We start from the raw sequence: 26,238 nt of genomic DNA on the forward strand, positions 1-26,238 counted from the left end.
AGAGAAATCTGCTTTTTCTTAGCCTAGCTACCCAGCTAACCAGCACTCATTTCTTTAGTAAATAATGCAATGGGAAATCCTGAGTAGTTCGAAAATAGGCTTAATCCCTGTCTGATAAACTGATCCATAGTGTCTCATGTCTGATTTAAAGGCCGTCCTATTTCAATATTATTGCAAATCTCGCTTTTAAGATCAAATATAGTGCTTTAAAGAAGTATTCTAGGGTTTCTGTTATGTGATTATTTAGTTGTGTACACCATAATTGGGATAATTTCTGCCTTTGCTGTTGGTCAATTGTGAAAAAATGGCTAAAATTAGCTTATCTTACTTCAGAAGAAAAACAGAGGTTTATAGATATCTTGAGTAGACTGTGTCTTCTGTGATAATTCTGCTTTTCTCTGAAGCTAACTGACAAGGCAACAAATTTACATGACTACAAAGCTAACCACATTAGTGCCCATTCCACCAGTAGAGAAATTACACCTAATTAAAAGAGCATATCTATTTTTTTTCCTTAGCTTAGATACCCAGCTAGCAGAACTCATTTCTCCAGTAGTGAATGCAATGGGAAATCTTTATTTAAATTGCTGTGTAATTTAGGACTAGGCTTAATCCCTGTCTGAGAAACTCACCTATAGTGTGTAATTTCTGATTTTAAGGCCACCGTATTTTGAGAGTTTTATAAATCTCGCCTTTAAGGTTTTATCTGATGCTTTAAAAAAGTATTCTAGTACTTCAGTTATGTGATTATTTAGTTGTGTCCACCATGTGTGGGATAATTTCTGGCTTTGCTGTTGGTCAATAGTGAAAAACGGCTAAAATTAGCATTTTACTTCGGAATAAACATACTAGTACTTTGACCAAGTCGATAAATTATATGTTTATAGAGAGTGTTTTTTGTGACAATTCTGTTTCTCTGAAGCAAACTGAGAAGACAACACAAATGTACATGGCTACAAAAAGCTAACCACATTAGTGCCCATTCCACCAGTAGAGAAATCACACTGAATTAAAACAGCATATCTGCTTTTTTATTAAAACAGCAGCATGTCATATATTTTTTTCTCCTTAGCTTAGCTACCCAGCTAACCAGCACATATTCCACCCAATAGAGAATGCACAAATAGCCATAGCTAACTATAGCTTATTTACAGGTTTATCAGAGTGTGCTGCAAAGCACACAGCATCTGAAAAAACAAGGCTTTCATTTTGATACAAATTTAAGTGTAACACTGATGGAACTGGCACTAATCTGTTAGCTGGATCTAAAAGAGATTCAATCCAACCAAAGACTAGTTAGCTAGCTAGCCAATCCCTGATTCAGTCCTAAAAAATGCAGGGACTACATATTATGACGTCATGAGAAACTCTAGTCATGTAATCAGATGATGTGAGCTAAAAGAGTCTGTTCTCTGTTTTCTGAATGAACTGTAACATTTTAATCTTCGATTATCAACAGCGAATCCTCCAGAAGTGAGTAACATGTGACCTGTAACAGGCTGTAATCTTAACTTCCTCTGGATGAAGCACAGCGCAGTGTTCCTCAGTCCTGTCCTACGATCATACTGCTGTACATCTTCTGCTGCTCCTCTTTAAACGACTGCTTCACCTTCTCTCTCTTCAGGCCTCCATCCCTGCAACACAAACATGGAGCCAATATAAACAGGAGTGAATGAGAGTAAAGGAGTTTAAAAAGCTGATAGTCTGGATCAGAGTTCGCACTATAGCTTGTGTGTTTGTACACTGTATTCTGTATATTTAGTACGTTTAGTTTCGGTTTCACTCTGCAGTTTAGTTAGCGGAATAAAGAACTTTACTACATCCTGTTGTAATTATCAGATATGTTGGCGGAGTCTCTCTATACTACATATTAATAATTGGTTTGTAGATTGTAAGCTGAATGTTTTCAGGTGTTGTACTGAATTTAAGCTCTTTGTCAAAATCCAACTTCTCTTTGCGAGATGTGAAACTCATAAATTATATAGATGCATTATAGTGTTTATTTCTTTTATTGCTGATGATTATGGTTTACAGTCAATGAAAACCCAAAAATCAGTGTCTCAGAAAATTTGAATATTATACAAGACCAACTGGTACTTTTGGCAGTGTGGGCAGTGTGTCAAGTCCTGCTGGAAAATTAAATTCAAACCATTACTGATTGCACTTGGACTGTGTGTCTCTCCACTCTTCCTCCAGACTCTGCTCCCTTGATTTACAAATGAAATGTAAAATTTACTGATGATCAGTGATGGTTTGGAGAGTCATGTCTGTCATCTGCTGGTGTTGATCCACTGTGTTTTATTATCAAGTCTAAAGTCATTTATGGAGATGCGGATTTCATTTTTCAGCAGGATTTGACACACTACCCACACTGCATACCAAACGTACCAATTGGTCTTATATAATATTCTAATTTTCTAAAACACTGATTTTTGGGTTTTAATTGGCTGTAAGGCATATTCAACAACAATAAAAAAAATAAACACTTAAAATTGATCACTCTGTGTTTAATCTAACTCCTGCTTTTTTTTCTCTTCCTTTCCTTTCTGTTTTCTCTATCTATCTCTTTTACATGTATGGAGATGCCCTGTTCCTGATGTTCCCAGCCTGGCTCTCCACTGCCCGCTGTGTTGTTCTCCGGCTCTGCAACCCTGCACTGATTACCATTAACACACTCAGTATCTGTTTCTGTATTAGCCATAGCTCTATAGTTTGTGCCCATCACATTCTTATATTCATAAATTAGTACCTGTTATATTAGCCATAGTTCACATTAATTCTCTGTACTGTTTTTGTTCTGTTATTTGTTTGTTGTTTGTTGTTTGTTTGTACTGAGCGGGTCGACCCGAGTAGGATGGGTTCCTCGGACTGAGTCTTGGTTCCTTCCAAGGTTTCTTCCTCTTAAAGGGAGTTTTTCCTTGCCACTGTGTCACCATAAAATTGGCATCTCTGTGGTGCTGCTCATAAGAGGCGTGGACCTGTTTTTCCTGTAAAGCGGCTTTGTGACAACCTTTGTTGTAAAAAGCGCTATATAAATAAAATTGAATTGAATTGAATTAATACATCTATATAATATGAGTTTCACATATGAAATGAACTGAATTACTGAAATAAAGTTACTTTTTAATGATATTCTAACTTTTTGAGATGCACTAGTAAGCCTGCTTTAACTTTTGCCTTTTTTTTTTCAGTTTGCCCCAAACCAAAATAGCAAGTGTGAAAAGAGCCGGGAACCACGGTCCGGACCAAACAACCAAAATTACAGGAATTTGAGACAGACTGTCCTCAGCCTTAAAACAATCCAGAGAACTCCCTCTGGCACATGTTGAAGTGACTTTATGCCTTTTGGAGATTATTTTAGGCTCTCTGTGGCTTCATAACTTTGTAGGAAATCACTAATAAACTCTCAGGATTTTAGTCTATGTATTCAAGCAATATATTTAAATATATTAAACAGTTATTTAAGGTGTCTAAACTGTATGTGTCTAAAAAAACCCACCAGGACAAATCCATCAGTCCTCCCTGCAGTGCTATGGCTGATTTGACTCTGTTGGCAAAATGGACAGCATCCTCTCCATCCTAACAAAAAAAGAGACAGTTAAAAAGACAGGAACTGGCTACACGGTGCTGGATGATATGCCCAAAATTTATATCACGATATATGTCTTAATGTCAGGATCCGATCCAAGCTCTCGCTTAAACAGAAAACAAAAAAAAAAACAACGTCTGACACCAATATTTATTTATATTAATTGTAAACCAATAATTAATTGGTCCAGCAGTCTAAAGCGCTGCCACTATGATCTAGAGATCGCTGGTTCGAATCCCGGCCCTGAGATAGCACAGTTGGTCTTTTTGCTCTCTCTCTGTGTGGGTACAGTAGATGGCGCTCTTCTCTTTCCCCTCACCACTCCTAGGGTAATGTAGATCAGCACAAGGCTGCATCTGTGAGCTGGTGTATCAGAACCAAGTTGCTGTGCTTTCCTCCGAGCGTTAGCGCTGTGATGCTACTCGGCAATGCTACAGCATCAACAGGAGTTCAAAAAGAGGCAGCGTCTGACTTCACATGTGTCGGAGGAGGCGTGTGCTAGTTTTCACCCTTCTTGTGTTGGGGCATGGAAATAAATATTATTAAAAAAAAAAGAGGAAAAATATCTTGATTTTTCAATACATTGATATTTTCTTACACCCCTAGTACTTATCGCAATATTTTGACAAGCAGACAAAATACATGAGCAGTGGCAGATTTTTAAAAACTGCTATTGAAATACACTTTCATGTAGAACAGTGACTTGTATTAACTTTTTGCTGCACATTATCAAGTTAAAAATGGATTTATTACACTTATCTGTAATAAACTGTATACATTATGATAAAATATCATCATATTGCCCAGCTATACTAAAACTACACTGTTGAGAACCATTAAAAAACATTCTAATCTTCACTCTATCTGTTCTCTTACCTGTATACTCATAGGGGGGAGGTACCACACATTACACACTATGGCCCAGCTGGTCATCATCCTGAGCAGGTAGCTCACCATGTTGTACTTCCCGCTGTTCCAGAACGCGTCTCCGAACTGCGGGTCATACTGAGAGAGGAACACCACAGGGGTCAACACACCAGCCCAGCCTGACTGCACTGCTTATTAATGCTTAATAAATCAATATGAAGTCAATAACAGCTATAAAATTTAATACCTTTATTGCTACTGGGTATATCGTCCCTCCTATCTCAAAGCTTCCCTTTTTGAACATCATGACGGATGTGTTATTAATGCAAGTTCCTGTGGTGAGAGAACAGAGAAGTCACGCATTTAAACTCATTCTGCTTTAGTGTCACGATACAATGTGCCATGCTCATCATCTGCATTATTACATCATCATCAGTGTGCACTTACATACCCTTACACATCCTCTTCAGTCTGCAGGTCTTTAATGTTGCAATGCTCATTGCTATCTTACACCCCACCAAAATTCTGTTTTCACACCTTCCCCCAGCATCGTTTAAATAGCAACAGTGCTTTTCAATATACCTACGTTCATTGCTATCTTGGCAGTGAATTTTCAACATATGTACACCCCTTTACACAACTTTTACAACAATAGCATGAATGAGCAGCTCAGTTTCCTCTGCTGAGAAGCGTTTGTTGGACACGTCCAGATAGCTGCACCGTTAAAATAGCAAACCGCCAAAATCTGAGCTCATCTGGTCTACTCTTAAAGGAAAGAATGACGAGCAACTGACACTCTGATTGGTTTATTTCACGTTATGCCCAAAATTAACCAATTAACCACACCCATGAATAATTAAGAGAATTAGTACATGCCTTTTGTTTTGCATTTCGAGACGTGAAGGCATACTTTTTTCCCTTCGTTACGATAGCCCTAAATCAAGCTGCGAGTTCAGCTTGGTTTAATGGCTTATGATCATCCACCTTCCTCTTGATTATATTCCAGAGGTTTTTAAATTAGGCAAAATCAAAGTAAACTCATCATTTTTAAGTGCTCTCTTATTTTTTTCAAGTGCTGTATATATATATATATATATATATATATATATATATATATATATATATATATATATATATATATATGCAATAAGCATATACTATAATAAACATATACTATAATTTATGTGCATTGTAATAAATTAGATTTAAAATCGCAGTACCAGTCAATAGCTTGGACACACCTCTTCTCATTCAACATGTTTTTTGGGGGGATTTTTTTACATTGCAAATTTAATGTTGAAGACTATATTAAAGCTTTATCCTCCTGAGACACAGACTTTTGCTTGGCATGCATATTTTATTTATCCTAGTTATTTGGGATTACTTGGACCTAACATATATAAAAACTGAACTTTTTTTTTCCTTTTTGCAACAAAAAAAAACAATGTCCACACATGAGGACCGTAGTTTAATTTAACATGTAAAAGTTTTCCTTGACATTTGGGATCAGAAGGACCCAATTAGTCCAAAAACTTAATTTTAGCTTTCTCCAGTAAGTAAATAAACTAGTTTTTAAACACAAAATCCTATGAGAATTTTTACTTAGCCTATGTTTCCGACTGGACTGGCTGTAGAAACTGTCGACTGGGATTCCCGCCATCTTGTTTTCAATTAGTTGAGTGTAATGTTGTCATGTGGCCACTAGATGGTACGGGCAGTGTCTCCATATGAGGCCAAAGGGTCAGTGTTTTAAAAAATGAAGCATCATGATGCAGAGATGCAGAAATGTAATGTCCACATATGAGGACACAGGGACTCAAGAGGTTATAGGAACACATGCTGAATTATTTTAAAGTGTTAAACAAACCAGAATCCGTTTTATACTTCTTCTAAGAGTTCAGATCTGCAGACTCTTGAGATATTAATCCCAGTGTCTTCATGAGGGAGAGTTTCCTGGAATAGTTTTCTCAACGTCTTGAAAGAAGGAGTTTCTGGAGGTGCTGAACAATTGTTGCTGCTTTTCTTTTCTTCATGCTGTGAAGCTCCAGCTCATCCCAATTAAATCAACTCAAATCACCATCTCAGTTCATCAGGTTTAGATCAGGGGATTAATGTGGAGGAATAACACTTTTTTTATACTGTTTACTACGTAATTCGATATGTGTCCTTTAATCGTTTTTATGTATTTAATATTAATCTACAATGTAGAAAATAATTTAAATGAGAAGGTGTGTCCAAACTTTTGACTGGTACTGTATATAAAGCTCTTACCCTCAGGGAAGATAAGTATTGGCTGCTTGGATTTATCTGCGATGTGATCTTTTAACCTGTGAAACAGAAACAAAAATCTCATATCTGATTCACACTCTCTACAGGTTTAGTTATTTAATACGATTTGTTCTCATGCGCTTTGCTTTGTCACCTTTTGGCCACTGCATGGCGATCTTTCATCTCAGACCTTTCAAACCACACGTGGGGACAGGATCGCACCATTGACCTCTGGATGACCCCCATCAGGCCTCCATGGATCTGACCAACCTGTGCAGAGAGAGAGGAGATAACCAGGTCCCGTCCTGTTCAGCAGGTTCTTTACATTCTGTTTTTCTATGTTTCATAAACAGGCAGGTACTGTACAGGTGAGAATCTGTATCTGCTGATCTCTGATCTTTACACTGATTTCTGGGAAACATCAGTAAGCGGCTGACAATGCTGTTAAAACTGCATTATATTACAACACAAGCATAAAAACAACCTTTAAAATATGGAGATTATACTTTATAATGTTGTATTGATCAGAACAGGCACAGAAACACTCTTTAACACAGTTGCTACACTGAAATTGCAAACAAGACAATATAAAATTAAAAGAATAGTAAATAAAATAACATTGCTATACTCATAATTAATGAGCTGCTGGAGCTCCAGCAGTAGGGGTGGGCGATATGGCTCTAAAATAATATCACGATATTTCAGGGTATTTTTGCGATAACGATATACTTGGCGATATAGGAAAACTAAATAATTCATTCATTTCAGGAATATAGTATAAGAGTATAACAGTATAATCATAATGTGGCAAAATAAATAATATAGCATAAAATAATATAATGCAGCAAATAATATTGCAGAATATTTAGTGCATGCATATAAACTGCAAACTAAAATAATTATAGAATAAATAGAATGAACCATTTAGGGCTCGGTCACTTTTATGCAAATAAACTGTTGTTGGCATGCCCCATGTACACGCTAAGCGTTTACCACGTTAGTGTTACAAAACTCATTATTTAAAAGTTTGTACATCTCCATCATCTGTAGACTTGCCACGGTACAGTAGTTACAGATCCCTCCCTCAGAAGAAGTCTGCTGGCTAATACTGCTGTGCACTGTCAGAGGTTCTCAACCAGCAGAACGAAATAGAAACGTTTTTTTGACTGATATAGTGCGTGATGATTGGTAAGCGGACTTATTTCCATGATGCTAAAGTAATTGCATTAAACAATACTGCAAACACAGCATTTAATAAATTATGTTAAAAGGAAGAGTTAACAAATTAACACAAGTGGAAAAAATAAGTAATAAAATCACAATGAAGTTCAGTACCTACCATGGCATAACATCCATCGTTTGCTAAAATAACAATGTCTATAGGAGAGGTGTGATTCGCGACGCAAATCCCTCCTTTCTTTGGACGGTTTTCTCTGCAAGTATAAAGAAACGGCATTATTTCTGTTATATACTGATTAAGCATAACATAACATAAAGACCATGCAGCGTCTATGTACACATGTCTATGATCATGATCACAGGGTTCTTGCTCTATTTGACATTTTAAGGACCTAAATAAATATAATTTAAGGCCCAAAAACCTTAGTTCTCTCCCTGTTAATGTTAGTTAGCTCTATACTAATGTTAGCTAGCTCTCCGCTAACCTTAGTTCTCTCTCCAGTAATGTTAGCTAGCTCTCCGCTAACCTTAGTTCTCTCCTCAGTAATGTTAGCTAGCTCTATGCTAACCTTAGTTCTCTCTCCAGTAATGTTAGCTAGCTCTCCGCTAACCTTAGTTCTCTCCTCAGTAATGTTAGCTAGCTCTATGCTAACCTTAGTTCTCTCTCCAGTAATGTTAGCTAGCTCTATGCTAACCTAAGTTCTCTCCCCAGTAATGTTAGCTAGCTCTCCGCTAACCTTAGTTCTCTCCTATGTAATGTTAGCTAGCTCTCCGCTAACCTTAGTTCTCTCCTAAGTAATGTTAGCTAGCTCTCCGCTAACCTTAGTTCTCTCCTCAGTAATGTTAGCTAGCTCTATGCTAACCTTAGTTCTCTCTCCAGTAATGTTAGCTAGCTCTCCGCTAACCTTAGTTCTCTCCTCAGTAATGTTAGCTAGCTCTATGCTAACCTTAGTTCTCTCTCCAGTAATGTTAGCTAGCTCTATGCTAACCTTAGTTCTCTCTCCAGTAATGTTAGCTAGCTCTCCGCTAACCTTAGTTCTCTCCTCAGTAATGTTAGCTAGCTCTATGCTAACCTTAGTTCTCTCTCCAGTAATGTTAGCTAGCTCTCCGCTAACCTTAGTTCTCTCCCCAGTAATGTTAGCTAGCTCTCCGCTAACCTTAGTTCTCTCCTAAGTAATGTTAGCTAGCTCTATGCTAACCTTAGTTCTCTCCTAAGTAATGTTAGCTAGCTCTCCGCTAACCTTAGTTCTCTCCTAAGTAATGTTAGCTAGCTCTCCGCTAACCTTAGTTCTCTCCTAAGTAATGTTAGCTAGCTCTACGCTAACCTTAGTTCTCTCCCCAATAATGTTAGCTAGCTCTCCGCTAACCTTAGTTTTCTCCTAAGTAATGTTAGCTAGCTCTCCACTGACCTTAGTTTTCTCCTAAGTAATGTTAGCTAGCTCTATGCTAACCTTAGTTCTCTCTCCAGTAATGTTAGCTAGCTCTATGCTAACCTTAGTTCTCTCCTAAGTAATGTTAGCTAGCTCTACGCTAACCTTAGTTCTCTCCTAAGTAATGTTAGCTAGCTCTCCGCTAACCTTAGTTCTCTCCCCAGTAATGTTAGCTAGCTCTCCGCTAACCTTAGTTCTCTCCCCAGTAATGTTAGCTAGCTCTCTGCTAACCTTAGTTTTCTCCTAAGTAATGTTAGCTAGCTCTCCGCTAACCTTAGTTCTCTCCTAAGTAATGTTAGCTAGCTCTCCGCTAACCTTAGTTCTCTCCTAAGTAATGGTAGCTAGCTCTCCGCTAACCTTAGTTCTCTCCTAAGTAATGTTAGCTAGCTGTATGCTAACCTTAGTTCTCTCCTAAGTAATGTTAGCTAGCTCTACGCTAACCTTAGTTCTCTCCTAAGTAATGTTAGCTAGCTCTCCGCTAACCTTAGTTCTCTCCTAAGTAATGTTAACTAGCTCTCCGCTAACCTTAGTTCTCTCCCCAGTAATGGTAGCTAGCTCTCCGCTAACCTTAGTTCTCTCCTAAGTAATGTTAGCTAGCTCTCCGCTAACCTTAGTTCTCTCCTAAGTAATGTTAGCTAGCTCTCCGCTAACCTTAGTTCTCTCCTAAGTAATGTTAGCTAGCTCTACGCTAACCTTAGTTCTCTCCTAAGTAATGTTAGCTAGCTCTCCGCTAACCTTTGTTCTCTCCCCAATAATGTTAGCTAGCTCTCCGCTAACCTTAGTTTTCTCCCAAGTAATGTTAGCTAGCTCTCCACTGACCTTAGTTTTCTCCTAAGTAATGTTAGCTAGCTCTATGCTAACCTTAGTTCTCTCTCCAGTAATGTTAGCTAGCTCTCCACTGACCTTAGTTTTCTCCTAAGTAATGTTAGCTAGCTCTCCGCTAACCTTAGTTCTCTCCCCAGAAATGTCAGCTAGCTCTCCGCTAACCTTAGTTCTCTCCCCAGTAATGGTAGCTAGCTCTCCGCTAACCTTAGTTCTCTCCCCAGTAATGTTAGCTAGCTCTCCGCTAACCTTAGTTCTCTCCCCAGTAATGGTAGCTAGCTCTCCACTAACCTTAGTTCTCTCCTAAGTAATGTTACCTAGCTCTCCGCTAACCTTAGTTCTCTCCTAAGTAATGTTAGCTAGCTCTCCGCTAACCTTAGTTCTCTCTCCAGTAATGTTAGCTAGCTCTACGCTAACCTTAGTTCTCTCCTAAGTAATGTTAGCTAGCTCTCCGCTAACCTTAGTTCTCTCCCCAGTAATGTTAGCTATCTCTATGCTAACCTTAGTTCTCTCCCCAGTAATGTTAGCTAGCTCTCCGCTAACCTTAGTTCTCTCCTAAGTAATGTTAGCTAGCTCTACGCTAACCTTAGTTCTCTCCTAAGTAATGTTAGCTAGCTCTACGCTAACCTTAGTTCTCTCCCCAGTAACGTTAGCTAGCTCTCCGCTAACCTTAGTTCTCTCCCCAGTAATGGTAGCTAGCTCTCCGCTAACCTTAGTTCTCTCCCCAGTAATGGTAGCTAGCTCTCCGCTAACCTTAGTTCTCTCCTAAGTAATGTTAGCTAGCTCTCCGCTAACCTTAGTTCTCTCCCCAGTAATGTTAGCTAGCTCTCCGCTAACCTTAGTTCTCTCCCCAGTAATGTTAGCTAGCTCTCCACTAACCTTAGTTCTCTCCCCAGTAATGTTAGCTAGCTCTCCGCTAACCTTAGTTCTCTCCCCAGTGATGTTAGCTATCTCCCCGCTAACCTTAGTTCTCTCCTCAGTAATGTTAGCTAGCTCTCCGCTAACCTTTATCTCTCCCCAGTAATGTTAGCTAGCTCTCCGCTAACCTTAGTTCTCTCCCCAGTAATGTTAGCTAGCTCTCCGCTAAGCTTAGTTCTCTCCCTGTTAAGGTTAGTTGGCTCTAAGCTAATGTTAGCTAGCTCTCCGCTATCCTTAGTTCTTTCTGTTAATGTTAGTTATCTTTACGCTAATGTTAGCTAGCTCTACGCTAACCTTAGTTCTTTCTCTGTTAATGTTAGTTATCTTTACGCTAATGTTAGCTAGCTCTACGCTAAACTTAGTTCTCTTCCCAGTAACTCGCTGCTAATGTTAGCATGTGTTTTCCCAATAGCATTAAACGCATCTAAAAATGTTATACCTACAGTAAATTTAACACAATTTAAGACCTTATTAATCAAAAATTTAATTTAATACATTTAAGACATTTTAAGGACCCGCGGGAACCCTGGATCAGTACAGTGATGGCGGCGCCCGGTGGTAAACTAACGCTACAGGATGTAAACAGTGTTTTTTAATAAGCTTCCTGTGCAGTTTTAAAGTTCCTAATGCCTCGTTTTAAATGTCAGAACTCTCAGGATTTAACCAACAAGGTGTGTAGCTACTTTGAGCCTGAATAACGGTGGGAAAAGCAATTTATTAGGGCAAAATATGCCCAGAATTGCCTGTTGTACAGAGTGCTGGACAAAAAGCACAACAATTCTGGATCTCAGAAAGCTGCAGGAGAGCGGAGGTGAGCTGTTCAACAAAAGTACATACTTTTTAATCACGTTTTATGTATATGTTCATGGTAAGATGAGGCCCAAATTGTCTTATATGATCAATGAAGGTGAAAAAATGGATAATGGGCGTTGAAACATGGTCATAATGTTATGGTTGATTGGTAAAATATAGGGTAAAAGAGGTCAGGCTGGGATTAAGAAGTCAAAAAGCAGTAACTCACTTGCTGTGGTAGCGGATTCTGGCAGATAGACCTCTAGCACAGATCCTGTAGCACGTCATGTGTATCACATCACTGAGCCAGTTCTTCACACTGACACAGAAACACAGAGATACAAAGCGTCAGCACGTAACGCTTCACTTCTAACACATGCTTTATCATGTACTTTATATAAACACAGGGAAGCTCTGAGAGAGCGCACGGTTAAAGTTTAATCAGTGGTTGGTCACTGGTTAAAGAGACACTGTGCTCTTGGATCATAAGACTTCATGCCTCATTTTAACTTCTCAGAAAACAAGAATATTACTTGCTGTTGGGGAGCAGGCCCACGAGGGTGGTGCCTATCACAAGCCAGCTCAGTCCAATAGCAGCCAACGTCACCCTATCAAATAAAAATAAAAATAAAAAAGGATAGAAATAAGTGAATAAAGGGAATACAAGCACTGCATGAACGTCAAGTAGATATAATGTGTACATAAGGAATAAAGTGGATTAATAACAGATAAAAAACAGGCAAAATTAAGGTTATTAAAAAGAGTTTATTCTGCTTTTGTTGGAGCAACTGTCTCTACTGTCCAGGGAAAGCTTTATAATAGATTTAGGAGCATATATTTTAACAGAATCAAGCAAAAAAAATGCTTAAAAGTTTACCTACTAAGCAAATATTTCCATTACATAGACAAAATTACTTTCATTGCATCAGTTCTCAGACAGCATTAAAGCTTCATTCACATTACAAGCAACATTGCTCAAATCCGATCATTTGCTTGACGGTCCACATTCACTGTAAATGTAAGTGATCTGTATCTGTGTGTAATGTGAACGGATCTGTTCCTGAAACCCCGTCTCACATGCGCCTCACATTGATACCTGTATAAACGTCTCCTTCTTCACCAACAACAAAATACAAACCTCATATTAGAGAGAGGAGAGACTCGTAGCTTTATAAAGGGAAATGGATGAGTTAGCAGCTTATATGTGGAGCATCTTTTGCTGGAGTGGAGAGTAGGCTTTGGTTTGCTTTTGCTGTTTTTTTTGCAGCTATAGCTGCACAGCTGCACCAAGAGATAGAGTGTGGGTACAAGAGAGAAGCACGTAGCACTAATGCTAATGCTAATGTTAGTGCGTAAAAGGAAAAAGACAGAAGCACGATTTAAAAAAAAAAATCTGATTTGGCACGTTCACACAGCAACATTGAGCAAAAAAATCGGATTTGAGTCACTTCAGCCTGGTAATGTGAATGGTAACTTGCTCTTATGGCCTACAACACTGTGCAGGCCAGACAGAGGTAGCCCTGGTAGGCAAGACCACACACTGAGACGCACATTATGCAAAAAATTGATAGCAGGAGCCAATAGGAAATATGTATTGTGCTAAGAAACGATAGGTAGATGTTATCTTATTTTTTATTGTGTCTTAGCTGATTAGACTAAGAATAATATTTACTCCAAAAAAGAGAAAACTCTGAAATATTACACCACCAACTACCACTGTACAAAAAAAATGTAGTTTTATTAGTAAGGGAGAAAAAAATCCAAACCTATATGACCCTGTGTGAAAAAGTGATTCCCCCCTTGTTAAAACATACCGTCACTGTGGTTTCTGACACCTGAGTTCACTGTCTCTAGCCACACCCAGGCCTGATTATTGCAACACCTGTTCTCAATCAAGACATCACTTAAATAGAACCTGCCACACAAAGTGAAAGATCTCCACCAAAAGATCCTTAAAAGCTACACATCATGCAGAGATCCAAAGAAATTCAGAAACAATTGAGAAAGAAGGTATTTAAGATCTATCAGTCTAGAAAGGGTTATAAAAGCTTTTTTTTTAAGCTTTGGGAATCCAGCAAACCACAGTGAGAGTCACTGTCTACAAATGGTGAAGACATGGAACAGTGGTGAACCTTCCCAGGAGTGGCCGGCCAGTGGTCCAGTTCCTAGACGAAAACCACTGCTGAGCAAAAAGAACATTAAAGCTCGTCTCCATTTTTCCAGAACACATCTTGATGATCCTCAAGACTTTTGGGAAAACATTTTGTGGGTCAATGAGACAAAAGTTAAACTCTTTTGAAGGTGTGTGTCCCTCAGTACATCTGCTGTTAAAGAAACAGTGCATTCCAGAAAAAGAACATTATACCAACAGTAAAACATGGTGGTGGTAGTGTGATGGTCTGGGGCTGTTTTGCTGCATGACCTGGACCTGGAAGACTTGCTGTGATGAATGGAACTATGAATTCTGCCGTCTACCAAAAGATCCTGAAGGAGAATGTCCAACCATCTGAAAACGAACTTGGGTTCTGCAGCAGGACAATGACCCAACACACACCAGCAAGTCCTTCACCTCTGAATGGCTGAAGAATGGTTTGGTTGCAGCTGTTGCTGTTAAGGGTGGCCCGGCCAGCTATTAAGTTTAGGGGCAATCACTTTTTCACACAGGATCATGTAGGTTTGGATTTTTTTTCTCCATATATAATAAACGCCATCATTTAAAATAAAATCATTTTGTCTTCACCTGTGTTGTCTTTGACTAATATTTAAATTGGTTTGATGTTCTGAAACATTTAAGTGAGAGAAACATGCAAAAAATCATGAAATCAGGAAATCAGGGGGCAAACACTTTTTCACACCACTGTATTTGCTGTGTACTCATGAACAATTAAGAAACTCCTACTCTAGGCCTAAAGTCCTCAGATAGCTGTATTAATAGACGGTAATTTGATGGCAGGCGTACCTGAGTGGTAGGAGGATACAGTAGCGTATAAATAAGCCCAGGCCCCAGATGATGGTCACGCGTACGCTGATGTAATGGAAGTTGATGTTGGTTCGTGTCAGAAGGTTCCAGGAGACCAACTCTTCAGACGTGAAGCGTTGAGTGACCTCGTCATCTACAATACTCTCTATGCCCTTCTTACAGAAATAAAAAGCATCGCACAGAGTAAAATCTCCCACAGAGTGAAACTTCGGATGGGATCGGCGAAGCTCCACGATCTGCTCCTCCATGGAGTCGTCGTTTCTCTCGATTATCCCTGAAACAACAGTTCATCTTCAGACCCAGCTCAATACAAAACAATAAGACAATTATTTATGATGCTTCACAGTATCTGTGTTTCTAAAGAACATAAAATACATCTCAATAATTAAATACCAGTAATTATGGATTTATTGGTATTATATTATTTGCTTTACCGGAGTAATGGAGTGAAGTAATGAAATTGGTTTAGAGTTTAGAGCGTGTATATATATATATATATACAGGGGTTGGACAATGAAACTGAAACACCTGTCACCATTTTAGTGGGATTTTAGGTTTCAAGGCTAAATTGGAGCAGCCTGGTGTTCAATCTTCATTAATTGCACATTGCACCAGTAAGAGCAGAGTGTGAAGATTCAATTAGCAGGGTAAGAGCACAGTTCTGCTCTAAATATTACAATGCACACAACATTATGGGTGACATACCAGAGTTCAAAAGAGGACAAACTGTTGGTGCACGTCTTGCTGGACCATCTGTGACCAAGACAGCAAGTCTTTGTGATGCATCAAGAGCCACGGTATCCAGGGTAATGTCAGCATACCACCAAGAAGGACCAACCACATCCAACAGGATTAACTGTGGACGCTGTAAGAGGAAGCAGTCTGAAAGGGATGTTCGGGTGCTAACCCGGATTGTATCCAAAAAACATAAAACCACGGCTGATCAAATCACGCAGAATTCAATGTGCACCTCAACTCTCCTGTTTCCACCAGAACTGTCCGTCACCACAATCAATTATTGTGCTCTAAAACCAGGTGTTTCAGTTTTATTCTCCAACCCCTGTATTGAATGGCCATTTTTGATTATTTAAAAAAAAATCCAATAGTATTAAGTATTGAGCAATAGCCTCACCCTTGAATTAAGCTCACCAAACAAATGATTCATATTGCCGTTGTTGAGGCTTGTGCTCAGTAAACTAACTGCATATTGTGGAAACTGCCTAGAGCAGGAAGGAAACATCACAAAGGGATTGCATAACACTCCAAAACAAATAATCCACACAGATCACACAAGAGTGACATTAACATTTCTCTTTCTAGGTCCACCCAAAACTTTATTACATGCAGCAGTCTTCTTCTAAAAAAAAATAAATAAATAATAAGAGTGGTCCAGAAGCAAACATCAATAATTTTTTTTCAAATATTTAGTTGAGGGTGCCAGTAAATTTAATCCAGCCCATTTTTTTTGGAATTATCTAAATTTGGCTTTAAATTTGGTTCTGTTTTTTGAGTTATTCCAGTACAAACAAAGAAAATAAACGTGTATAACAGAATGTGTGTAATTGCAATTATTTCCCAGGGGAAATACTTCATAAAAAAAAAAAAAATAGGGGTGCAAACCATTTTAGGCCATAAATGTATATCAAAAGTTTTATTTAGTTGTATAAATATTTTGGAGACTTCATATGTCTACAAAATCTAATGATGCGTATGTGAAATCAATCAATAAATTAAGAAATAAATAATCTCTGCAGTTAAACAATGTAATGACTCAACCTGATTAAAGTTCAGATCTAAACGCCAGCTAGCTCTGCAAATCTACCCTACTGCAACAAGTCTGTGTTTACTGTTGATATAAAAATGATAATGTTAAGAAATTACAGTATATTATATTTTAACTGTACAGTGGCATGCATAAGTTTGAGCATGTTAAGTTTTTGCAAAAGTTGAAGAGGAAACTAATCTTCAAAAGGCATAAAATTAAAGATGAATTACGATTTTTAACACTCTAAACAAAATCAGTGTATTGTTTTGAATATAGAAATCCTAGGAGATTTGAGCACTAAGACAACTTTGATCGAGGTCTCAAACCTTAATTAGCCTGTTAGGGTTATGGCTTTTTCACAATCATCACTAGAAAAGGCACGATTATGCAAATTTTCGAAGCTTTATAAATACCCAGCATCCTCTAACACTGTCCCAAAAACACAGCAGCCATAAATGGGTTCCTCTAAGCAGCTGCCTAGCACTCTGAATATAAAAATGTGTGAGGTTAGGGTTGCACAATATATCGTTTAAGCATCGTCATCACGATGTGCGCACGCGCAATAGTCACATCGCAGGAATAAACACGAGGTAACCTCATGGCCTCCATCCACATGGTTGGGCACGTGCTTGTAAACGCACATGTCGAAAGCTGTGCTCCTCAGTCCAGCACATTTTTGTGCATATATTTCCAGCAACAGCTGAAAAACGCATTTATGTACCTTTAAAAAAGCCCTTTAAATGACTCAGCTCTTGATCGGTCTGGATGCGAGACAGCACGCCCTGCATTGTTTAATATTGTGATATATATTACCAAAATTGCTTATTTTTTTACTCCACTACATTTTAAAAGTATCATTTTAAAGTAAAACATCTTATTTTTTACTACACTAAATTTAAAAAGTACCATTTTAAAGTAAAATAGTTTAGATTTTACTCCAGTACATTTTAAAGTAACATTTTAAAGTAAAATATCACATTTTTTACTCCACTACTTTTTAAAAGTAACACTTCAAAAGTAAAATAGCTTATGTTTTACTCCACTACATTTTAAAAGTAAAAGTTTGTTTTTTACTCCACTACATTTTAAAAGTATAATTTTAAAGTAAAATATCTTATTTTTTACTACACTACATTTAAAAAGTACCATTTTAAAATAAAATAGATTTGATTTTACTCCAGTACATTTTAAAGTAACATTTTAAAGTAAAATATATCGTTTTTTGTAGACCACTACGATTTAAAAGTAACATTTTAAAGCAAAAAAGCTTAGTTTTTACTCCACTATATTTAAAAAAGCTGTGCACCTCAGTCCAGCACAGTTTTGTACATATATTTACAGTAACAGCTGAAAAACGCATTTATGTACCTTTAAAAAGCCATTTAAATGACTCAGCCCTATTATAGGACTCTGTGGGCGTGGCCTAAACTTTTAATCTTAATGGGTTTTTTATTTTCCTCTTACATTACTTTTACTTTTATACTTTAAGTTTAAGTTTTAACTCCAGTACTTTTTTAAACACTTTTACTTAAAGAGTAAAAAGCTTGAGTTGATTCCTCTTTAATTTCTACATTCAGTATTTTATTAAACTCTAGTATCTATATTGAGAAACCCCGCTCTGCTGTTCAGTGTGGGTTGAGTGAGGGGTGAGTGAGGGGTGAGTGAGGGGTGAGTGAGGGGTGAGTGAGGGGTGAGTGAGGGGTGAGTGTGGGGTGAGTGAGGGGTGAGTGTGGGGTGAGTGTGGGGTGAGTGTGGGGTGAGTGTGGGGTGAGTGTGGGGTGAGTGTGGGGTGAGTGTGGGTTGAGTGAGGGGTGAGTGTGGGGTGAGTGTGGGGTGAGTGTGGGGTGAGTGTGGGGTGAGTGTGGGGTGAGTGTGGGGTGAGTGTGGGGTGAGTGTGGGGTGAGTGAGGGGTGAGTGAGGGGTGAGTGTGGGGTGAGTGTGGGGTGAGTGTGGGGTGAGTGTGGGGTGAGTGAGGGGTGAGTGAGGGGTGAGTGTGGGGTGAGTGTGGGGTGAGTGTGGGGTGAGTGAGGGGTGAGTGAGGGGTGAGTGAGGGGTGAGTGTGGGGTGAGTGTGGGGTGAGTGTGGGGTGAGTGTGGGGTGAGTGTGGGGTGAGTGAGGGGTGAGTGAGGGGTGAGTGTGGGGTGAGTGTGGGGTGAGTGTGGGGTGAGTGTGGGGTGAGTGTGGGGTGAGTGTGGGGTGAGTGAGGGGTGAGTGAGGGGTGAGTGTGGGTTGAGTGTGGGTTGAGTGTGGGTTGAGTGTGGGTGTGAATCACTCACCGTTGGGCAGATGAGCGGGGAGCGTGTCCTGCTCCTTCTGTCCTCTCTGGATCCTCCGGGTGGCCCACTGCCCACAGAACAAGCTTATTTTAGCCTGACCTTTATAACACTGCTCTACAGATGACATATTGCTTAAACTGGCAGCGATATTTAATCCAGAGCGACTGTTCCACACTGATGATTACACTCCTCATCTAATTATTAACCTCCTGCATCTAACCTTAAAATCCTGCTACTGATCTCAGCCCATAATCAACCTGCAGTCTTCATGTTCACTACATGTGTCCGAAATCAAATCTGAATACTCTGAAATTTGTGAATCAATTAAATTATACGGATTACACTATGTTAATTCCAGTGGTGGACTAAAACACAAAATTAAACATAAAATTAAAATGAATTACTGTACTTTATGGTAGTTTTATCATGGATCTTTCAGTTGGTGTGGCTCTTTTTCCTCCACTAAATAATAAAGTAAAATATCATATATTTTACTCCACTACATTTTAAAGTAAAATGCGTTATTTTTTTTACTCCACTACATTTTAAAAGTTTTTTACACCACTAAAATTTCAAAAGTAAATAGCTTATTTTTACTTCACTACATTTTAAAAGTAACATTTCAAAAGTAAAATATCTTATTTTTTACTCCACAAAGTTTTAAAAGTAACATTTCAAACATAAAATAGCTTATGTTTAACTCCACTACAGTTTTACCAAAAAAAGTTAAAAAAAAAAAAAAAGTTTACTAAGAGTAAAATTTTAAAGTGAAATAGTTTATATTTTACTTCACTACATTTCAAAAGTAAAATAGCTTGTTTTTTACTCCAGTGCATTTTAAAGTAACATTTTAAAGAAAAATATATAGTTTTTTCTACTCCACTACGTTTTAAAAGTAAAATTTTAAAGTAAAATAGCTTATGTTTTACTCCACTACATTTTAAAGTAAAATATTGCATTTTTACTCCACTACATTTTAAAAGTAACATTTTAAAGTAAATACTCTTTATTTTTTACTCCAATACATTTTAAAATATCTTATTTTTTTGATCCACTACAGTTTAAAGTAAAATATCTCACTTTTTACTCACTTTTCTTATTCTTATATTTTTTTACAGCTTGTCAAAGTCAAAAATACAGGATAGCCTCTACCAGAATTAATGATGTAATATACAGAATAAACAGAGATTCTGCTTATTATGATTTAATCTGTTACCAGACTGGAGTACTAGAGTGATACTGTTTCATTCCAGTTGGTTCATGTTTGGATAAAAATGCAACATTTTTTACATGAAAGAATCTGAAAGCTAGTTGATCAGGGTACAGCGCGCACTTCTTTTTAAACTAGTTATGTTACAGTAGCTAATCAGAGCAGTGTACGGTTCAGTTTCAGTGCAACTGTTTGGTCTTTGCAACTGCAAATTTCTTAAAGTCATTTCCTTACTTAGTTGAGTAGTTCTTGCCATAACATGGATTGGAATATTACTGAATACTACTCTTCACTACTTTACTTTAACTGATGCTCTTTATTAAGAGACAAGAAATTAAAGTAATTTAACTCTTGATGAGTCCAGCACAGCTGTTAACTGAAAGCCTGAATACCAGGAGTTTCTACCTCATAAAACTGACTGAAAACAGCAGAGATGCGTAAAGCTTTTCAACTTTTGACATTTTAGCCTGAAACTGTGATAAAGTTGAACCGATAAATGTAACACTGACCCGTATCTGAACACATTCTTGTATGAATTTGTATGAATCTGATAGGCTGATATGGTTTTAGGCGTGATGTTTGTATTAGTGTATTATTTACCTCCAGGGTTTTGACCAGGACTTTAATGTAGAGGTCTGTGAAGCCCAGCGAGACCCCGAACATGGCGGGAAGAACAATGAGCCCCAGAACCACAAACAACCAAACCTCCATCACCAGCAGCACCAAGTCCCAGTACGAGCCCTCCATTTCTTCCAGTTCAGAAAACCACTATCAGGACATCTGCAGGACAGAATCGAGGACAAATAGACAAGAACATTGATTAAAGGTTACAGGTATAAGCTAGTGATGTAATACTGACATTGAATTAATGTTCGTTTTAAGGCTTTGAAGCGGAGCTCCTTTTAGGAAAAAGGTGCTTCCCACTAATAATAATATTAATATTAATAATTACCATTTAAATGTAAGTAATAATTATTTACTACTACTATGTATTTAAATGTGTTTTGACGTAAGGAAAGTTTTATACAAAACATACTCCATACACCATACTTTAACTTCCCTGATAGCAAAAAACATTGAATAAACCTTTGGTTGCAAAAAATATTGCATTATATCTTATAACATTGTTTTAATGCATTAGAGACAGAAAACAAACACAGGTTGGGTAGTTAGTTAACTTCCCTGATAGCAAAAAAACACTGAATAAACGTTTAAAAAATGTTTTGGCTGTATTACATATTTTGATGCTGATGATGGAAAAAAAAAAAACCTTTATTTAAAGTTGCCTAATAGGCATCATTGGTTAGTGTTTAAATTCTACCATTGGATCAACGTTCATTAAAAGGTTTTGAATGGCTGAATCTGAATCTAAATGTCCCTTTCTACAGCACAAAAATGCTAATAGTACATAACTAAAGTCTTGTTACAATGTTACAGTTTACGGAACATTTACAGAACATCCATTCTATTCCATCAAGCTTTCTGGATCTTACAGAACCTTTTCATTTAACATTTTTTAAATGTTCTAATAACATTGCAATGCAAACCATTACTATTATGTCACATATTTTCAGAACATTCCTGGAACATAATTTCTGTAATAATTTCTGTAATTGGCTTACCTCCCTGGAACCTTTTTAAAACATTGCTAAACGTTGTTGCACGTTCTTATAAGGGTTTCTAACATTTGATGGGTATAATACCATAACGGCGAACATTCACACATTTTCAGAACATTCCTGGAACATAATTTCTGTACTGATATTGGCCTCCCTTGGAACCTTTTCGAAATATTGCTGAACGTTCTTAAAACGTTTTTTTTTTTTTTCTGGGTATAAAACCATAATGGAGAATCAATGATGAACCAACGTAAAATTAAATTATTTTGAACGAACCTCCTCCTGTCCTTCGAACTTTTTTATTTAACGTTTCCTTTTTTTTTTAAACGTTGTAATAACGTTGTGATTCAAACCAGTAATATTACGTCACACATTTTCAGAACCTCCATGGAACGTTATTTCTGTAACGTCTTGGGCTAACCTTACTGGTACCTCTTCACTGGTACCGTTGCTAAACGTTCTTATAACGTTTTCTTGGGGTATTTAACGTTTGCTGGGTATAAAACCAAATCGCGTGAGTCAATGCTGAATCAACATAACGTTAAAATTACAGGATGGGCACGAATAAACAGTAAAAACGTTGTTTTAATGCATTAGAGATGGAAAAATGAACGTTGGCTCAACGTAGCTAGGCTACTTAACGTTTTACTTACTCACTACATTACCCAGCAGTCAGTATTAAGCTTTTGCTAGGTAGTCCTGTTGTAAAAGCATGTATAAACGAACTGCAACCTGTTTTAACTGCATTTAACCGACATTTAACCTAAACTAAACGTTTAAAGAACGTGTACAGGCCTGTACAGTAGACTGAGAGAAAGGGAAGCTGCAGTAAAGTAACAGAATAAAGCTGGTTTAACTCCACGTTACATGAAAACAGCTGCAGTCTCAGCGTTTAACGTTTAACACGTTTAACAGCGTAAAATCACTCACCGCACTGTCTTTACTCCTCATTTCCACATGTCTCAGTCCGGAGTTACACACTTTAATCATCTAAACTCTAAAATAACTCTAATCTAACTCATTTTCCCCCGAAATTCTGACTTTACTCAAACTCAGAACACAAAGTTCAGCTGCTATTTCAAAACACTGAAAACAGCGGCCACAGGCGGAACTGCAGCTAAAAAAATATATTAATCTTTCTGACCCAAATATTGCCCCAAAAATATACTTCTTTTTACCAGCAAATGAACATCTGATCTGTCCTGGTCGTTTGTAGCTCTTTATATATTTATACGAGCTCTAAATGATCTGTAATTCAGCCTAAAAAAAACCCTGCTTTATAATCTCACACACATTTCCCATACAGACTAAAGAACCCACATGTGATCATCTGCTTCCCACGTGTTCCCCAGTATAATAAACACATGCAGCACGATGTGATGGGAATACACTGTATCTGTGGTTTTCTGGGACTTTTGTGTGATTCCAGGCAGAAATCATCATGAATTAGCATAAATTATCAGTATACATGCCTAACTAATAAAAATAAGATTTTTTTCTTGTAATAATAAACGTTTTTTTTTTCTATTTTTAAATAGTAATTCTCAAAAAATACTGTGATCAAATTTGATGCCTTTCCTTCATTCTTTTAAAATAATAAAAAAAAATCCTCAATTAGGAAAGCCAATTAAAAATCCTGCGCAACAGAGGAAACTCTTGCTCTTACTTTCCTGGGGCCACTCCTGATGAGAGCCAGTTTCATCATTTAAGCGTATTTGATGGCATTTGCAGTTACTGCACTTGGAGATAAAACTTAAATTCTTAAAACATTTCTTTAAGTCATTTTTTTCTTTACTTAGTTGAGAAATTCTTCTAAAACATTACTCAAATAGGGCTACTCACTGTGATAATGATTAATAGCAAAATATTGTTGTGAATAATTGTGCATTATTTCTTTAGCAACGACATTTGCGTAGATTATAAGTATAAACGTTTTCTTGTTTTCAAATTGTAATTCTCCAAAAATACTGTAATCAAATTTAATGCCTTTCATTCATTCTTTTAAATTTACTGTTCTCAAATTATATAATATTTTCTCCTCAATTAGGAAAGAATTAAAAAAATTAAAAATCCTGTGCAACAGAGGAAACTGTTGCTCTTACTTGGGGCTGGTCCTGATGAGAGCCAGTTTCATCATTTAAGCGTTTTTGATTGTATTTGCAGTTACTGCACTTGGGGATACTTTTAAAATTCTTAAAACATATCTTTAAGTCATTTTTTTCTTTACTCAGTTGAGAAATTCTTCTTTAACAACAACATTTGCGTAGATTAAAAGTATAAATGTTTTCTTGTTTTATTAAGAAGCAATGCTCAAAAATTGCTTTAATCAGATTTTGAAGCATTTTAATGACAGAAAGAGAGTTTTAAATGTGTGGTTCTCAAACAACACATTTAAAATATAAAATATATTTTTCTTCTTAATTTGTAAGGGGTCATTAAAAATCCTGTCCAACAGAGGTAACTCTTGCTGGGCCGGTCCTGGTGAGTGCCAGTTTCATCATTTAAGGATTTTTGATGGTATTTGCAGTTACTGCACTTGAGAACACTTTTAAAGTTCTTCTTTTCAGGTTGACTGACCTTCATTTCTTAAAGTAATCTTTTTAATTCTTTACTAAGTTGAGTAGTTCTTGCCATAATATGGATTAAAACATAACTCAAATAGGGATATTCACTGTGATAATGAATAATAACAAATTATTGTTGTGCATAATGCTTTATTTCTGTAACTAAAGATTATATGAGCTCTAAATGATCTGTCATCTGCTCCCCGCATGTTCCTCAGTATAATAAACACATGCAGCAGGATGTGATGGGGACACTGTGTGATCACATGTAATCAGAGGTGGCAAATTAAGCAATGTCCAGGATTTTGTTCTTACAAAAAAAAAATGTGATCTCTCCACTGTTTCTGTGGTTTTGTGTGACTTTTGTTTGATCACAAGCAGAAAGGACCATGAATTTGCAATAAATCATAAGTATAAATGCCTAAATAATAATTATAATAATAATATTAACAAAGATAACCCTTGGTAACCCTTTAGGGAGGTCTAAATAATGAGAACTAAATAATGCTATATTTTGTCTTCATAGTTTGGATGAGTTTAATATTCTAATAATCTATAATGCAGAACATATAATTTAAAATAAAAAAACACTAAATTCAAGATGTGTTTAAACTTTTGACTGATACTTGGAATTATTATTAAGAAATTAAAGTATTTAAAGTTTAATACAAACAGATGTACAGTTCATAAAAAAATCATAACGCTGAATTAATGCTGAATTAATGTAAAATCGATGTGAACAATTAAATAAAACAAATAAATTAGAAATGTAAAAAAAAAAAAGAACTTAGTGTTTCAAACATACTGGAATCAAACTTGTGTTTGTCCCGTGCTGTTATCTTTATCTTTAGTCATAATTACATCAATTTTGTCTTTAAAGCATTTTGCTTATGTGTGTTTTTGAACTGGAATTTTATTTATCCTCTGGAAATGTGTGAAAACTGTTTACAAACCTAAATATCAAACACTGTAATGAACTGGGGGAGATATTTCAGTGTAAAGTTCAGGATAAAGTGGTTGCATCAGAAATCGACCTGCAACTGCTGCCAATTTCTCAAGCCGTAATCAAGCATAATAAAAGTCCATTCAGGATTAGAGTGGGAATAAATCTGTACTTTGGAGCTTTAGGGTTATTTTAGATTCAATGGATCCAAAAAAAGAAGAATAAGACCTGACAGATTTCAGTGTTGAATTTAGACCTGAAAACTTTCTGAAAACTTTCTGAAAACTTTCTGAAAACTTTCTGATAACTTTTATTCATTATTGATTTTTTTTCTTGTATTTTTATCTTTCTTTTGCCATTATTACTGTATTATATTCACTATGGGATAGTTTCCCACACAGTGATTATTACTAGTCTTGGATTATGCAGCATTCTGAATAGAGAGTTTCTTATTGAAAAGACAATATAGCCAGACGCACAAACTGTACCTTCAAAACCGCACTGTAAAAAATATCAGAAGCTTTAACTAAAATGAAAAATGTTAAAAAGCTACAATAAAGTTTTAAGTTAAATAAATGTTATTTTTTATTGATTTATTATTTACTTCGAGTTACTATGAGTTGATTTGCCTACATAGTACATCTTGTTTTAGATTTTCAGTAATTTAGTTTGACTTTCTTTTTAAATTCTGGGGGTGGGCAGTTTTTATTTTTTTTTTATTGAGTTCCATAGATCTAGTAATACAACTAAAAAAAATTAACAAAGTAAAATAAATAAAATATAAACCAGAAATGCTGATGGAAAGTACTTGATATGTTTTAAAGATGCAGTTAAATTGTGCAACTTTTTAAAAAATAAATGTTTAGTGTAATTAGTCTTTAGTGATCTGTTGTATATATATATATATATATTTTTTTTTTTTTTATTTAGTGTTAAATAATACATATAAATTGTTAAGTAACGTTACATTTCTGTGTTTTCATATGTTAAGATACATTTTCTTTTAACTATTAATG

At 36.7% G+C, this 26,238-nt stretch overlaps 1 protein-coding gene across 1 annotated transcript; it reads right to left on the reverse strand.

Annotated features, from left to right (window-relative positions):
• Positions 1-532: 532 nt before the first annotated feature.
• Positions 533-22,813, reverse strand: gpat3 (glycerol-3-phosphate acyltransferase 3). Its single transcript, XM_022666498.2, has 13 exons — positions 22,646-22,813; positions 20,697-20,876; positions 18,887-18,953; positions 14,825-15,119; positions 12,399-12,473; positions 12,095-12,184; positions 8,064-8,157; positions 6,879-6,994; positions 6,728-6,783; positions 4,704-4,789; positions 4,466-4,594; positions 3,500-3,579; positions 533-1,634 (listed from the first exon to the last, which is right to left on the reverse strand). Exons 2-13 carry the CDS (start codon positions 20,841-20,843, stop codon positions 1,544-1,546), a joined length of 1,326 nt encoding a protein of 441 aa, XP_022522219.2. The 5' UTR covers positions 20,844-20,876; positions 22,646-22,813; the 3' UTR covers positions 533-1,543.
• Positions 22,814-26,238: the final 3,425 nt, after the last annotated feature.

This window comes from Astyanax mexicanus, chromosome 17, assembly GCF_023375975.1.
Source record: "Astyanax mexicanus isolate ESR-SI-001 chromosome 17, AstMex3_surface, whole genome shotgun sequence".
NCBI classification, from domain to species: Eukaryota; Metazoa; Chordata; class Actinopteri; order Characiformes; family Acestrorhamphidae; genus Astyanax; species Astyanax mexicanus.